This window comes from Stegostoma tigrinum, chromosome 2 (assembly GCF_030684315.1).
Source record: "Stegostoma tigrinum isolate sSteTig4 chromosome 2, sSteTig4.hap1, whole genome shotgun sequence".
Classification (NCBI taxonomy): Eukaryota; Metazoa; Chordata; class Chondrichthyes; order Orectolobiformes; family Stegostomatidae; genus Stegostoma; species Stegostoma tigrinum.
In genome coordinates this window covers 38589281-38605324 of record NC_081355.1, presented here as the reverse complement: position 1 = coordinate 38605324, position 16044 = coordinate 38589281, and the positions used below count along the sequence as shown (strand labels likewise).

The following is a 16044-nucleotide window of genomic DNA, read 5'->3' as shown; positions in this document are numbered from 1 at the left end:
TATATTTGAAATAAAGTCTTCCTGAAACTAAAACACGGCACTAGTTTGATTATACCTAAAATATCTAAGGTAAGGAATATCAGCTCCCTCTTCTCAAGATTCTTGAGAATGGTTTCAGAAATGCAAAATTTCAGCTATGTGGCCAAATGGGAGAAGCCAATTCTCACTTCTTTGAAGAGAGGATTTAAAAAAAAATTGATCAAGATGTTCAGAATCAAGATGGCCTCAACATTTCACTTGTGGAACATGGGTGTCACTGGCTGGGTTGTCCATTTATTGTCAATTTCTACGCATTCTTTAGAAGGTGGAGATGAACTGGCTTCTTAAACTGCTGCATCAAAGGTAGGTTCACACACACTGCTAAAGGAATTAATTCCAGGATCTCGACAAAATGAGTGTAAAAGAATGGTGATAGAATTCCAAGTCGGGAAGGCATGTAATTTGCAGAGGAACTTTCCTGTGGTGTTCCCATGCATCCACCCTTGTAGGTGGGTGAGGTTGTGGGTTTTGAAGGTGCGATTGAATGAGCTGTTGTGAATTTCTGCAATGCATCTTTTGATGATATACACTGTTGCCAATGTATTGGTGATGAAGGGAGTGAATGTTGAAAGTGGTGAATGGGGTGCCGGTGAGCCTATATCTATCCAGCCAAGTGGAAAGCATTCCATCAGTTCCCAAATAAAGCCTTGTAGATGGTGGACATGATATGGGGAGTCAGGAGGTGAGTTGCTGCAGCATTCCTAGTCTCTGACCTATTGCAGTTACAAATATTTATGGGCCTGGTTCAATTTGGTTTCCTGTCAGTCCCAGGATTTTGTTAGTATAATATTCAGTGATGGTAATACCATTGAATGTCAATGGGAAATAGATGCACTCTTGTTCGATATGGTAATTGTCTTTGGTGCAAATGTTACTTACCACTTATCAGCCTAAGATTAAATTAGATTATCTACAGTGTGGAAACAGGCCCTTCGGCCCAACAAGTCCACACTGCCCCTTGAAGAATCCCACCCAGACCCATCCCCCTATAACTCTATGGGCAATTTAGCATGGCTAATCCACCTAGCCTGCCCATCTTTGGACTGTGAGAGGAAACCGGAGCACCCGGAGGAAACCCACGCAGACATGGGGAGAATGTGCAAACTCCACACAGACAGTCGCCCGAGGCTGGAATCGAAACCAGGTCCCTGGTGCTGTGAGGCTGTAGTGCTAACCACTGAGCCACCGTGCCGCCCCAAATGAGCCTGAATGTTATCCAGGTCTAATTACATATTGACACCAATCGCTTCAGTGTCCAGGGTGTATTGAATGTTGTGCAATCTTCAGTGAACATTCCCCCACATTGGACTTTATAATGGAGAGGAGGATATTGAAGAAGCAACTGAAGATGGTTGGGCCTGGGTAACTACCCTAGGAACTCCTGCAGTGATGTCCTCTGGCTGAAGTATTCAATCTCCCCCAAAGACAACCATCTATCTTTTGTTAGCTAAAAACAAAAAGAACTGCAGATGCTGTATATCAGGAACAAAACCCAAGTTGCTGGAAAAGCCCAGCAGGTCTGGCAACATCTGTGAACGTTTCAGGTCCGGTGACCCTTCCACAGAACCCTTCACCCGAAATGTTCAGTCTGTTTTCTCTTCACAGATGCTGCCAGACCTGGGGCTTTTCCAGCAACTTTGTATTTGTTCCTTTTGTTAGCTATGACTCCAACCAATGAAGAATGTCTTACTTGGTTCTCATTGACTCCAGTTTTGCTAGGAATCCTCAGTTGAATGCTGCCCTCGTGACAAGGGCAATCACTTGGATCTCCCTTCTAGAAATCAGCTCTTTGGTCTGTTGGCCCAAATGTGGATAAATCAGCTATGCTGAGCGTCTTGAGCTGCACCACCCATCCTGACTAATGCCTTGTAGTTTAGGGGAACATCTTGGGGACTCTGGTTGAGTAAATCACTCCTGGGTGAGATGATGACCTGGTGGTATTAATGCTAGACTATTAATACAGAAACTCAGCTAATGTTCTGTGAAGTGATAATGGGAACTGCAGATGCTGGAGAATCCAAGATAACAAAGTGTGGAGCTGGATGAACACAGCAGGCCAAGCAGCATCTCAGGAGCACAAAAGCTGACGTTTTGGGCCTAGACCCTTCATCAGAGAGGGTCTTCCTCTCTGATGAAGGGTCTAGGCCCAAAACGTCAGCTTTTGTGCTCCTGAGATGCTGCTTGGCCTGCTGTGTTCATCCAGCTCCACACTTTGTTATCTCTAATGTTCTGGGAACCTCGGTTTGAATTGTGCAGATTGTGGAATTTGACTTCAGTTTTGAAAAAAAAATCTAGAATTAGGAATCTACCATTGACTATGAAACCACTATCAATTGTTGGGGAGTAAAGAACCCAAATGGCTTGCTAATGTCCTTCAGGGAAGGAAATCTGCCAACCACACTTGGTCTGGCTTACATGTGAATTCAGAGCTGCAGCAATGCTGTTGATTGTCAACAGCCCCCTGCACTGGCCTAGCCAGCCACTCAGCTTTATCAATTACTATGACGTCTCAACAATAAAATGAAACTGGATGGACCATCTGAGAACCAATGAGGAAAGCTGAGCCAGTTACATGATAAAGGTGTTGAATAAATCACATGTTGTAATTTTACAGTTTGAATGTTTATTTGTATCGTATCATCATAGATCTCATTTAATTTCAGTCCTGCAATGTTTACTCTCCATTTCACTTGCAGATAAATGAATTAAACAGATGCGGCAATACTTTTTCCGATCCCATAATTTATCTTTTCACTCAAATAGCACATGGTGCAACTTCCGCGTTCTAGTGACAAAAAATTCTAAAGATTGACAGATCAGGGCCAGACTCAAAACTAAAGCGAAATGAGATCATTTCGAGGAAAACGGAACTTAAGAAAGAAACGAAACCAGGTTGTCGCCGCCTCCTTTCAGCTGCTGAACTCTGCTTACTTTCCGCCTACCTGGTGCTGTCAACATGGGTTTTCTGTCCGGCTCCAATCTGAAGCAATCTGTGTTTCTGATATTACAGCCAGGTAATTTTCAAATTAGTTGTTTCTAGTTTCAAGTAAGTTGTTTCTTGCGTTCTTTCACGAAGTGTGAGGCTCGTTGCCTTTACTTAATTAAAGGCTGTCACTCAATATATCTTAGATAACAAGGTGTAGAGCTGGATGAACGCCGCAGGCCAAGCAGCATCAGCGTGGCAGGAAAGCTGACGTTCGGGTCGAGACTCTTCAGAAATTGGGGAGGGGAAGGGGATTCTGAAATAAATAAGGAGAGGGGGGAAGGCGGATAGAAGATGGATAAAGGATAAGATAGGTGGAGAGGAGACAGGTCAAAGAGGTAGGGTTGGAGTCAGTAATGTATTTTGATGTTTTACCCTGTGATGTCCCTTCTTTTAGCAGTACTGTTTTATATGGGTGCAGAAGCTGTAACAGAAGTACTTACCAGGCTTGGTGACATTGCAAAGCTGCCCTGTGATGCTCCAGGTGAATCTGAAGTTCAGTACAGAGCTATCAGCTGGTACAAGGTAAAGAAGTTTTACTGTTGCATTGAACACTATGCTTATAGCATGTAAAACAGTTGTAATTTGGCAGATGACGCAGTTGTGAGGAGGTATTTCTTGTGTATTTGCATCAAGGAATTTTTTTTAAGAAGCATGGGAAACTGAGAACAAATGATTTACAAACTTAATTTTGCTACACCTGAATTTCCTCACTTTTTTACACCAGTGTAATGACCCTTGTGCCTAAAGGGACAAAGAATATTTCAGTGTCCATCTACATAGAGAAAGTTCATCACCTTTATCAGGAACCCGGGCACAAATAGTACCATACCACCACTAGAAAGGTGAATGTATAATTGTTTTGTTTCTGCTGTCTGTATTGGTCTGGAATAGCTTTGCATTGTACCCTGGCAATTTGCCATCTTCATGGCTTGCACCACAATTTCAGCACCACTGGGCAGCAAAAGATGCAGCAGGAGGGACGGGGAAACAGCAAGTTCCAAAACTGATGAAGCTTCAAGCAAGTTTGTTACTTCAACACAGTCAGCCATCCACTTACTAATATTTCCACAATCTGGCTCCAGCTACCTTCATTTGAAATGTATGGTTCTTGCTCTTGGTTCACTCCAAAAACGGATCAAAAATCAAGCTCACAAAAAAGACCCTGAACTACCTGTTGGCTGCCACTTCAATGCACCACCCTACTCCCTGGCCAATATCTCTGTCTCTGGCTTGTTGCAGTGTTCCAGTGAAGCCCAGCGCAAGCTGGAGGAACAACACCTCCTTTTCCGCTTAGGGACCCCACAGCCCTCCGGACTCAATATTGAGTTCAATAGTTTTAGGGCCTAAACTCCTCCGTGTCCCAGCCCCCCACCCCACACACCTGGACTTGTTATCACATAGCCTGCCATTACACACCCCCTGTTGTTAGTCATTAACAGTCCCCATTAACAACTTCACCCTTGCAGCCTGATCGTTAGCAACTCCTTTGTCCAACTGTCTTTGTCTCTCTTTGGGCTCTATTCTATTGTTTACTCCCCTGCCCTCCCCTTTTTTCTGCATATGAACTGACATTTTCCCAGCCACCATCAATTCTGAGGAAGGGTCACTGGATCCAAAACGTTAACTCTGTTTTCTCCTCCACTGATGCTGCCAGACCTGCTGAGCTTTTCCAGCAACTTTGTTTTTGTTCCTGCTTTATAGCATCCGCAGTTCTTTTGGATCAAAAATCAAATTGATAAAAAAAGTCAGCATTGACTAGAAATGACATGACATCATCTTGCAAACTCTTAATACCTGTCTTGCATACTATTTTATTTATCCCAGTACTACTACAAGATGCCGTCCCAGTGACTGTAATTTGGGAGATTAAGGCTGCTGAGCTTCCATTGTGAGCACTTCTGGTGGCCCTGGTGGAAGTCCTGGATACCAACCAACCTTCAGTAATCATTCAAGGAATAGAATAGTTACATTGAGTGCATGCATTGATTTCTTACATCAAGTATTGGCATTAACTACCGTGGATAATAGGCTTGATCTGAGTTCCAGGCAGCAATATGCATGAATGGTTGGTTGCTTGAAACTTTCAGATATAAAGAAGGAATGCATTGTGTGATTTCATTAACTCCTTGGCCCTGTTGGCACATGTTGATTTCTGTTTCTTTGTATCCATTTTCAAATTCCTATGTTAACTGTGGTTTTTGTAGAAAATTTGTGTGTGAATAGACATTAGGAAATTGGACATACATAAGTTCGTAGTAACCCGTATGACTCCCTAGCTGTGACCCTACATGAAATTACTTATGGCTTGAGTAGGGAACCAAGACCTAATCTAACACAAACAAACTGTAAACCGGCTGGAGGGGATAGTCTTCCTTCTCTTTGAAAATGGTCTAGACCTTGACACCCAATGCATACTCCATGACTACTTTGCATTGGTGTGAACACTTAGTTGGACAGAGGAACGGCACATCATGACATTCCTGAAAAATAGTTTCACAAATAAGGAAATCCTAATTCTGAAAACTCAAAGTTAGAGGGAGCCCAAACAGAGATGAATAAATTCCGAAACAGTCTGAGATGTTGAAGATTGAGATATTCCTAAATCACAGATCACTTGCAAAGTTTAAGCAATTGGTTAAAAAAAATTTCAAGAACTTCAAGGCATTTTTAATTATGCATTTAACAATGGACAAGGGACAGTTCATTGGCCTACACTAATTATACATAATTGTTTAAGAAAGATTTACAATGTTAGAACATCTTTATCTTTCCAAACAGCCAGTGAATTACTTCTGAAATTCAGTGGCTGCTGTGATCAGGAGAATTGTGGGTCCAATTGCAAACAGGAACTCATAGTGGAAAAAATAAGATGAATAATTTATTTTTTGGTAATGTCAAGGCGGGGGGGGGGGGGTGGTGGATTTTAGTCCAAACAGTTGCCCAAATCTTGATGGGGGATCTTTTACTTCCATCTAGGTGGATGGAGCTTTTGATTAACATGCAAGTCTTTGAACCTTGAAAGGAAGTAGTGTACTATCATGAAGTAAGCTGGGAAGTGCTCACCCACAAAGCAGGCACATGCAGTAAATAAAAAAATGTTTTGATCAGATTGTGGGGTGATTTTATGTTGGAAATCCCAGCAAATAAATGTACTTCCACCACGCTCATCCATGTCTACTTTTAAACTCAAGGAGTAAATGGAAATATACGATCACCATCTTTATTCCTAAACTTACAAGAAGACTTTAATATTTTAGACTGAAACCTAAATCAAATGCATCATGCAATTTGCCTTTTAGTAGTATCATGATGAGACACAGGATATATTATTTAAATTATTTGCCTTCTGGAAATGGAAGGAAATTTTACTGTGAAATTTTAGCTTTACTTTGGGTTCTTCCCTAACTACACCCTTTTTGCTTAGCTTCTATCGGGGCTCACCAGCTTGAGGCCAAATCTTTTAGAATAAGTAGCGATATTTATCTCTCAAACAAAATAGCACAAAACATACAGTTCATTTGTCTGGTGTTGGATTTAAGCAAAATAACAGCAATTAGAAAATCTAGACCACTAAACTGTAAAGTTGATTCCATTGGAGTCTGACAAGTTTTGTGTTTTTTTAATTTAATTCCAAGTGCCAGTTACTTCATTACACTGACAAGCATTTTAATAAAGCTCTCTAAGTCTTGAATGCATTTCATTCTATGAGATAGTAACTGAAAAATTGCAGATAAGCAATCTAAAAGTACTATGTATATATAAAAGTTATGTTTTTATGTCAATTGGTGTTGGTATATGCATTGCCACATATCCATCTAAAGAGTTGTGTGGCATGGTAGCTCAGTGGCTAGCACTGCTGCCTCACAGCACCAGTGGGGTGTTTGTACACTCTCCCCATATCTGTGTGTTTGCTTTGGGTCATCCAGTTTCCTCCCACAGTCCGAAGATGTGCAGGTTAGGTGGATTGGCCATGGGAAATGCAGCTTTGCAGTGATAAGGTAAGGGGTGAGTCTGGGTTGGATGCTTTTCGGAGGGGCAGTGTCGACTGCTTCCACACTGTAGGGATTCTATGATTTTATGAATTAGATACTTAACAATCCTAACCACTTCTTGACTGGAACTTCCTGACTCTTGCAGACCAGAAGGAACAAGAATCTTGATAAGCAGTCTACAGGTGGCTTGGCAAGTACAATTGGTAGCGACCAGCATGCGGTGAGGAAGCCTGAGGAGTAGCAGGGAAGGCAACCAGAAGGATTGAGGAGTTAAAAAGGAAGTGACTGGGTAGATTGAAGAGTAGAAGAGGAAGTGAATGGGACAGTTAAAGAGTGTAGAGGAAGAAAGTGGGAGGCTTGAGGAGTGGGAGAGGAGCTGAGGAGAATTAAGTGGAAAGAGTTAGCATATTTCTTTATAATTGTCCATTTATTTTTAAAGCTATTGCATTTACAAAGATACTGATTTTGCAATTAGTGTTTTTCAGCTAACAAGTTAATGATTATATTTCTGCTGACATAAACCCTGCTGATCCTAATTACAATTTTTACATAAGTAGTAATGGAAAATTGTATTCACCTAACATTGTTTGTATAAAGTCAAATTTTGTATTAAGTGAGGGAATTTCATGTAATCCCAATAACAATGTTTTTCTGTGGTAAGATATAGTACTGTTTGATTCTCTATTATTTATATACATTTTAATATTTTTTTCAGGTAGCTGATGATGGGTTCAGTTTATCTGGAATTGTGCGAAGGGATCTCAAAGAGAACATTGTCTGGAGGTATCGGGGTTTCAATAGATACATTGACGTTAATTCTGCCAGTCCGTATTTCTTGACAATTTACAACGTCAGCAGTGAAGATTTTGGAACATACCAGTGTTCTGTCTGGGCACCACTTGGAGAGCAAAATGTAAAGGGAAATGTGAGACTGCAAAAAATGCGTCAGTATCTTATCAAAAGTTGAAATTAGCATGTTCTTAGAAAAACTACTGAATTTTTTTTCCATTCTTCTTTTATTACACCTAAATCGTAGACTAGGGTTTATGGACTAATATTGTTGAGGCAGAGCTTTGTTTGATAGAATTACCAATCAACTATTGGTGAGAAATTCTGCCCATGGATGGAAAATTCAATGGTATGTATCGACTTTCATATTCAAAGCGTCTTGTGCTCCCCCACAACATAAAACCTTCTTCTGTAGGTGCTAATTCAGCCATCGTATCTTCATTTGCACTTCATTAACTTGCCAGTAGCTACAGGCAGGACCTAAAATTTGTTCCTGGTTCTATTTCTTCCTCCAGACTTTTCCTGGTCTGTTGTGTATTGACAGCATTTATGTTTTGATTTTGTACTAAATAATTCATCTAGCAATACTTCAAAGTGGTGCTGGGTGCTACCCGCATTAATTCTTCTGATGTCAATTAGTAAACTTATACAGATCATCTTAAAAGTAAAGAACGGTTGCTAGTCATCTGAAATAAAAAGAAGTAAGTGTTGGATCAACTCTGCAGGTCTGGCAGCATCTGTGGAGTGAGAAACCAAAATAACTGTTTATTTGCTATATAAATACAAGAACTGGTCAAAAGTTAGGAATTTCACAGTGAGTAACTTACATTGTGACCCCTCAAAGCCTGCCTAGCATCTTCACAAGTCATGAGTGTGATGGAATACTCCCCACTTGCCGGGATGAGTGCAGCTCCAACAACACTCAGGAAGCTTGACACGATTCAGGGCAAAGCAGCCTGCTAGATTGGCCCCACATCCACAAACAATCAGTCAGACCAGCATTGATGATCAGTAGCAACAGTGTGTACTGTCTACAAGAAACACTAGAAGTTCACCAAAGTTCCTTTAGAGAGCACCATCCAAACCCATGGGCAGCAGATACATGGGAACCACTTGCAAGTTCCCCTCCAAACCACTCACTATTCAGATTGGAAAAAATGGTCACCATTCTTTCACTGTCACTTGGGTCAGAATCCTGATATTACTTCTCTAAAGGTGTTATGATCTACCTATAGCACATGGACTACACTGTTTCAAGAAAGCAGCTCAATACCACCTTCTCAAGGATGACAAAGATTGGGCAATAAATGCTAACCCAACCCACATCCCATGAGTGACTAATAAAAGTCCAATATGACTTCTTCAGAACTGAAAAGTGGTGTTTTATGCTGTACAAAGAGAGGTGAGGGGGGTACCAAAATGGTTCATGGTCTGACTTTATTGAGCTCAATGTTGAGTCCTGAGGGATGTAAAATACCAAAATGGAAAATTAGGTGCTCTTCCTCCAACTAAAGTCAATGGACACAAGCAGTGTTTTGAACTTTTAGCAGAGGTGTTTACTTGTAAATCGCCCCACCAGAAGTTTTAATGAAACCATGAGTGGGTAGTGATACCCAGAAATAACTTATTTAATGTTGCAATATAGGAGTCCTTCACAAAAAATGTTTTTGTTGCTTGCTACAAACAAGTAAGAAGGGATAAATTAGCTTCCTCTTTTCAACCTTCTCTGTTAATCACACCTAAGTTTTAATCCTTTCTAACATGACGCTGTACATTTCTCCTGTTAAAATGTAGTTACTTTTTTTTACTACAAGGGATTAATCGAAAGGTTTTCTTGAATGATGGAAATCAGTGTTACCTGCTAACCCTGTGAAATACAATAGAAATGTAACCAATTTCATTCAGCCACTTGCCTCTCTCACATACAAGCCTAGGTGCAAAATTAAGAGATAAAATCCAGTGTGAAGATTGATAAAAGAAAATAAATTTTAGAGTCCTTTAATTGTTTTTAAGAGGTAAGGTTTAAACCTGAGATTGAGGGGGATTCACTGGTTTCTTGAATGTAGTCATTAGTAGTGAATGTTGCAATTTCTCAAATTATTTTCAGCTCCCTAATATTCCTTTTCTACTGTTCTTTTCATGGGAACCAAGTCATTTCTAAGACAGAGAGAAGTAAATATAGAAGCTTCCCTCTCAAAAATCCCCAAAAGCTCTTAGAATTTCCCTTGAAATACAGGCTCCAATGTGGATTTCTAAGGTTTATTGTTTGATATACCTGCCTATGATAGGCATGGTATCACTGTACCATAAGTTGCATTTGGTAATGTCTTCCTGAGAAGATTTTGAAGGTTTTCCAGATTGTAGAGGGTCTCTCTTTTTAAATGCCCCCTTCACTCCACCACCAATAATTCTTTTGTTATTTTACTTTGATCTTGGGCTTTGCAGTTCTAAGTATGTTACCTTGTCTTAATTTAACTTGTAATAGCCCCAATAATTTGGAAGTTTTAAAACATTATATCTTCAAAAATACAGATGTATGATCTGTGTCACGCTACCCCCCTAAACAATGGATGCTTCAGACATGATTACTAAGCGATCAAAGGGTTTGAGACATTTCATGTCAATTCGGGTGACTTGCAGGGACTGGTGGGTGGATAAAAAGAAAAAAGCTAGTGTTACTCAGGCAGCTTCTGTCCAGAACATGAAACAGTTAATATTATCGCTCGTAATGCTCTTTGGAACTGAACGATATTACAATCAGCACTGAAGGAAAAGAAACAATAAGGAGATGGGGACCTCGATCATAGCATGACTGCCAAAACTGGTGATTATAAAAGAAGGCTTTTGCAATAAATCAGACAAACAAAATATGTACAGAAAGTGAGACATTACTTTAGTGCATGAAAGAAGAAACACATGGGGACAGACTGCTTTGGTGTATTATGCAAAGAAATAATATCTCGTTGTGATCTAGTTCTTTATTGCAACCAAACATCGAAACTCTCTTTCACTTGGTGCTCCATCAGTAACAACCAGATTAAATTGATGCCATGAGTTCCTTCTGACCTAGAGAAAATTTATTCTCCCCCTGCTTTTTAAGGGCCATGAAATCAACCCCTGTAGGTTGCCTTTGAATTCACATACCTGCAGAAAAAAGCAATCTGTTCAGTAACAACAGCATCACACAATTTATCACAAGCAATAAGAGGAGTTCAATTTATATCCTCAATCTGTTGACTGGTATCTGTGGCTATTTTCACTGTTCTGTCCCTCTGTCTGTATTGATAAAGATGTATTTAATTTTTAATTATTTTTTAAACGTTTTAAAATCTCAGAGATGCTGATAAAGCAGCCTTTTACATATTTCATTTCTGCAAACAACTTTAATTGTTTCAAAATCTCTTAGCCTGTCATAAAGCCAGAAATAGTTGAACTATTTGATAAGTACACCATTTAATGATTGTCCTAGAATTCTTTGCCTTTTTCTTCAGCTGCTACATCATTTTATATTTCAGGCTTGTCAAATTTGTGCATGCTATTTTTATTCACATTTTTGTGCAAAACATTTTGAACCTCAACATTACATCTCTTTCACTGAAGAAAGGGCTATGGAGACAATCAATCCTTGCGGCATCTCCAAGGCAATGTACCGAGCACTGAGTTAACTTGTCTGGTTTGAATTTAATAGGGTTATCTTGTAGAGTTTCTGCTGCTTCTCATGCCAACAATAACCAATCACCACTCTCTTCTCATACTTTATAAATTGTTGTTTTCCTGCGTATCACTCCTGATGAGTTACAGACAAAAAACTTCAACTCTACGTCTCCTTATAGCAATGTCTTTGCTTCTACGTTACTAACTATGTCGGAAGGGGGCGATGTTTTGCAGAGAGCAAATATTGACTTTGTTATGAGCTGTGGACTTGGAATTTACACCATAAAGACCACAATACTTAATCCAGAGAATCACTTCAGTCACTTAGACAGGCTATCTCAGGTGCTAACTGAAGACACTTCATGCAGTTTTCTAGATGCTATAAATTTACTATTACAGATGGGAACAGGCTCATCCATGTCTACTACAAAGGCAAATCAATGGTTTCAGAGATAGAAAACAATTTTGTTTCATTAGTAAATATAGAAAATGCTGGAAATACCTAATAAGTCAGGCAGCCACTGTGGAGAGAGTATCCAAGTTACGGTTCGAGATTTGATCAGCTGTTTGGACATGGGCTTTTTGACAGTTTGACATTTGGTTGATAATGCCAATTCAAACAATTAGTTTCCAGCCCTGTTATTACTTCACTGGCAAGGGAAGAACTGCTGCATCTTGTAGCAGTGATCAGTATAATAGCTGGTAGCCTCCATTATGGATGCTCCAGAGCAGTGGATAGAGCTCACCAGTAGAGCAATGGCCACCCCCACAGCTACAATGCTGCCACCTTACAAGATAACGCGCGCGCGCGCGCGCACACACACACACACACACACACACACACACACACACACACACACACACACACACACACACACACACGGCTTGCTTCAAGATGAATTTATCATCTCTTCAAGACCATGTGCCATCCCAATGTGTCGTTTATTGTGTAACCTCAACAATGGTCGCCACTAATGGGCTGGTAGCTGTGAGTTAGGTCACCATCTTCCATGGGACAGCAGGCACCACTAATATTTTACTGTCTCAGGGTCTTGCTGGTTTGAAGTTGGTCCCCCTTTTGACCCCTGCAGGTACAATGCAACAAAAGTTGATGACCTGTTATCAAAACTGGAAAAGGTTAATAATGTAGCAGTTTTTTAAAAAAAACCCTGAAGCAGCAGATATATTGCTGCAAGGTGGCACTAAGGAAGCAGGGAAAATACAATTAAAGGAAAAGTCTATGATAGGTTGGAGTTATTAAAATTTCAAGGCATAATTGTGCAGTGCAGAAGGGGCTGGTAATGAGGCAAACAATAAGAAATGGGTTTTAGGGCTGATGTGGCACAGTAGTTGTATCCCTATCTCTGAGACAGAATGCCTGATTTCAAGTCCTGCCTGCTCCAGCGATGTGTAATATCATCTCTGAACAGTTAGATTGGAAAATATCTAAAAGATAAGTGTAAAAATGCTGTAAGTAGCAACATAAGAACTATTATTTGTACTTACTTTCATAAATATTTGGAGCAGAGGATAAAATCTGAAACTACTAAAGTCATGAAGTCCAGAAGGTAGTCATCTATTGAGTCCTCAACCCTGTGGGTCTTTGTACTGAAGAAAATAGAACTGGAAGATACAAAGGCGAACATGGTTGTTTTAAATAATTTGTCGCAATGTTGCATATGTGTAAGTGTGTATAGATTTCCCCATGCCCATTAGCTTCTGCATTCCTAAATGAAAGTCATATTAGATGATAGTTTGTTCAGCTAGGAACCTTGAGGAAGTGGTGGGTGGATGGTCGCACCACATGATGGTTTGATTTGATTTAGTGATGTCACTGAAATACAGTGAGAAGTATTGTTTTATGTGCTATCCATGCAAATCATACCTTAAGTACGTCAGGGTAACAGAACAAAATGAAGAATTCAGTGTAACAAAGTGTGAAGCTGGCTGAACATAGCAGGCAGTCTTTGATGAAGGGTCTAGGCCTGAAATGTCAGCTTTTGCGCTCCTAAGATGCTGCTTGACCTGCTGTGCTCAGCCAGCTTCACACTTTGTTATCTTGGATTCTCCGGCATCTGCAGTTCCCATTATCTCTGAAGAATTCAGTGTTACATCTCTAGAGAAGGTGCAGAGAAAGATCAACTTTAATATGAGGGTCTAATCAAAAGACTGACAACAGCAGGGGAGAAGCTATTCTTGAATCTGTTGGTATGTATTTTCAAATTTTTGTGTCTTCTGCCTGAAGGAAGAAGGTGGAAGACTGTATAACTGGGGTGGGAGGGGTCTTCGATTATGTTGGCAGTTTTCCCAAGGCACCAGGAAGTATAAACAGAGTCGTAAGACCATTAGGCCATTGAGCCCATCGAGTCTGCTCTGCCATTCTATCATGGTTAATAAATTCGTCAAGCCTCCAGAGAAGGTGCTTTTTCCCCATAATCCTTGATCTCCTTGATAATCAAGAACCTATCTATCTCAGTCTTAAATGTACTTAATGACTAGGCCTCCACAGCCTTGTGGGCCAGCAAATTCCATAGATTCGCCACACTCTGATTGAAGAAGTTTCTCCTCATCTCCGTTCTAAAAAGTCTTCCCTTTACTCTAAGGCTGTGCCCTCTGGCACTCGACTCTCCTACCAGTGGAAGTACCTTCACAACATCCACTTTGTCCAGTCCATTCAGTATTCTGAAAGTTTCAATTAGATTCCCCCCCCGCCATCCTTCTAAACTCCAATGAGTATAGTCCTAGAGTCCTCAAACATTCCTAATTTGTTAAGCTTTCCATTCTTGGGATCATTCTTGTGAACTTCCTCTGAACCCAACTCCGGGGCCGCTACATCCTTCCTGAGATATGTGGCCCAAAACTGCACACAATATTCCAAATGTGTCCTGACCAGAACCTTATAAAGCCTCAGTAGAACATCCCTGCTTTTATATTCAAGTCCTCTCGAAATTAATGCCAATATTGCATTTGCCTTCCTGACTACTGACTCAACCTGCAAGTCTACCTTGAGAGAACCCTGAACTATCTGTTCCTATGACACCTTTAAGGAGTACATTCCAGATCATAAGAATAATTTCTCCTTATTTCTTTCGTGTTTCTTTTTACCAAATAGTTCAAAGCTTTCTGACCTTTAATGGTCTTGTGCTTGTGGCAAATGTTCCACCCAAAGTACTTTGCCAAACCCCTCAATTTTGAGCACCCCTATTAATCTTGCTGCCAACTCTGCTTTAAGGGGTGCAATCCCAGCTTCTCTAGTCTCTCCATAAGACCATAAGACATAAGAGTGGAAGTAAGGCCATTCAGCCCATTGAGTCCACTCTGCCATTTAAATCATGGCTGATGGGCATTTCAACTCCACTTCCCTGCACTCTCCCCATAGCCCTTGATTCCTTGTGAGATCAAGAATTTAGTGATCTCTGCCCAGAAGGCATCTAATGTCCCTGCCTCCACTGCACTCCGTGGCAATGAATTCCACAAGCCAACCACTCTCTGGCTGAAGAAATGTCCCTCATTTCCGATTTAAATTTACCCACTCTAATTCTAAGGCTGTGGCCACGGGTCCTAGTCTCCCCACCAAATGGAAACAACTTCCCAGCGTCCACCCTTTCTAAGCCATACATTATCTTGTAAGTTTCTATTAGATCTCCCCTCAACCTTCTAAACTCTAATGAATACAATCCCAGGATCCTTAGCTGTTTGTTGTATGCTAAACCTACCATTCCAGGGATCATCCGTGTGAATCTCCGCTGGCCACGCTCCAGGGCCAGTATGTCCTTCCTGAGGTGTGGGGCCCAAAATTGGACACAGTATTCTAAATGCGGCCTAATTAGAGCTTTATAAAGTCTCAGAAGCACATCACTGCTTTTATATTCCAACCCTCTTGAGATAAACAACAACATTACATTCGCTTTCTTAATCACGGACTCTACCTGCAAGTTAACTTTTAGAGAATCCTGGACCAACACTCCCAGATCCTTTGTACTTCTGCTTTACGAATTTTCTCATCGTTTAGAAAATAGTCCATGCCTGTATTCTTTTTCCCAAAGTGCAAAACCTCGCATTTGCCCACATTGAATTTCACCAGCCATTTCCGGGACTACTGTCCTAAACTGTCTAAATCTTTCTGCAGCCTCCCCACCTCCCCAGTACTACCTGCCTGTCCACTTATTGTCGTATCATCGGCAAACTTCACCAGAATGTCCCCAGTCCCTTCATCCAGATCATTAATAGATAAAGTGAACAGCTATGGCCCCAACACTGAACCCTGCAGGACACCACTCGCCATCAGTTGCCATTCCAAGAAAGAGCCTTTTTTCCCAACTCTCTGCCTTCTGTCAGACAGCCAATCCTCAATCCAAGCCAGTAGCTCACCTCGAACACCAAGGGCCCTCACCTTGCTCAGCAGCCTCCTGTGAGGCACCTTATCAAAGGCCTTTTGGAAGTCTAGATAGAACTGAAGTCTCTCATCCCTGGCTTAATTCTACTAAAATGTTAATGATGAGAATATTTGAAGTTATTCTGTTTACTATGTGTGTGTTCCATGGATGGAAAGCTGGTTTGTGTGATGGACTGGGCTGTATTCAC

At 40.8% G+C, this 16044-nt stretch overlaps 1 protein-coding gene across 3 annotated transcripts in view; it reads left to right on the top strand.

Moving 5' to 3' along the window:
* LOC125461714 (CD83 antigen) overlaps positions 1 to 16044 on the top strand; it is a 42612-nt gene that overhangs the window by 10379 nt on the left and 16189 nt on the right. The window contains exons 2-4 of one of the 3 annotated variants that reach the window (XM_048550794.2): positions 2736 to 3053; positions 3423 to 3547; positions 7733 to 7961. In XM_048550794.2, the coding sequence (XP_048406751.1) occupies positions 2996 to 3053; positions 3423 to 3547; positions 7733 to 7961 (412 nt within the window). In that variant the 5' untranslated portion in view covers positions 2736 to 2995. Of the gene's footprint in view, positions 1 to 2735; positions 3054 to 3419; positions 3548 to 7732; positions 7962 to 16044 lie in introns of all 3 variants that reach the window. The other 2 variants (XM_048550785.2, XM_048550805.2) reach the window with 2 other exon arrangements.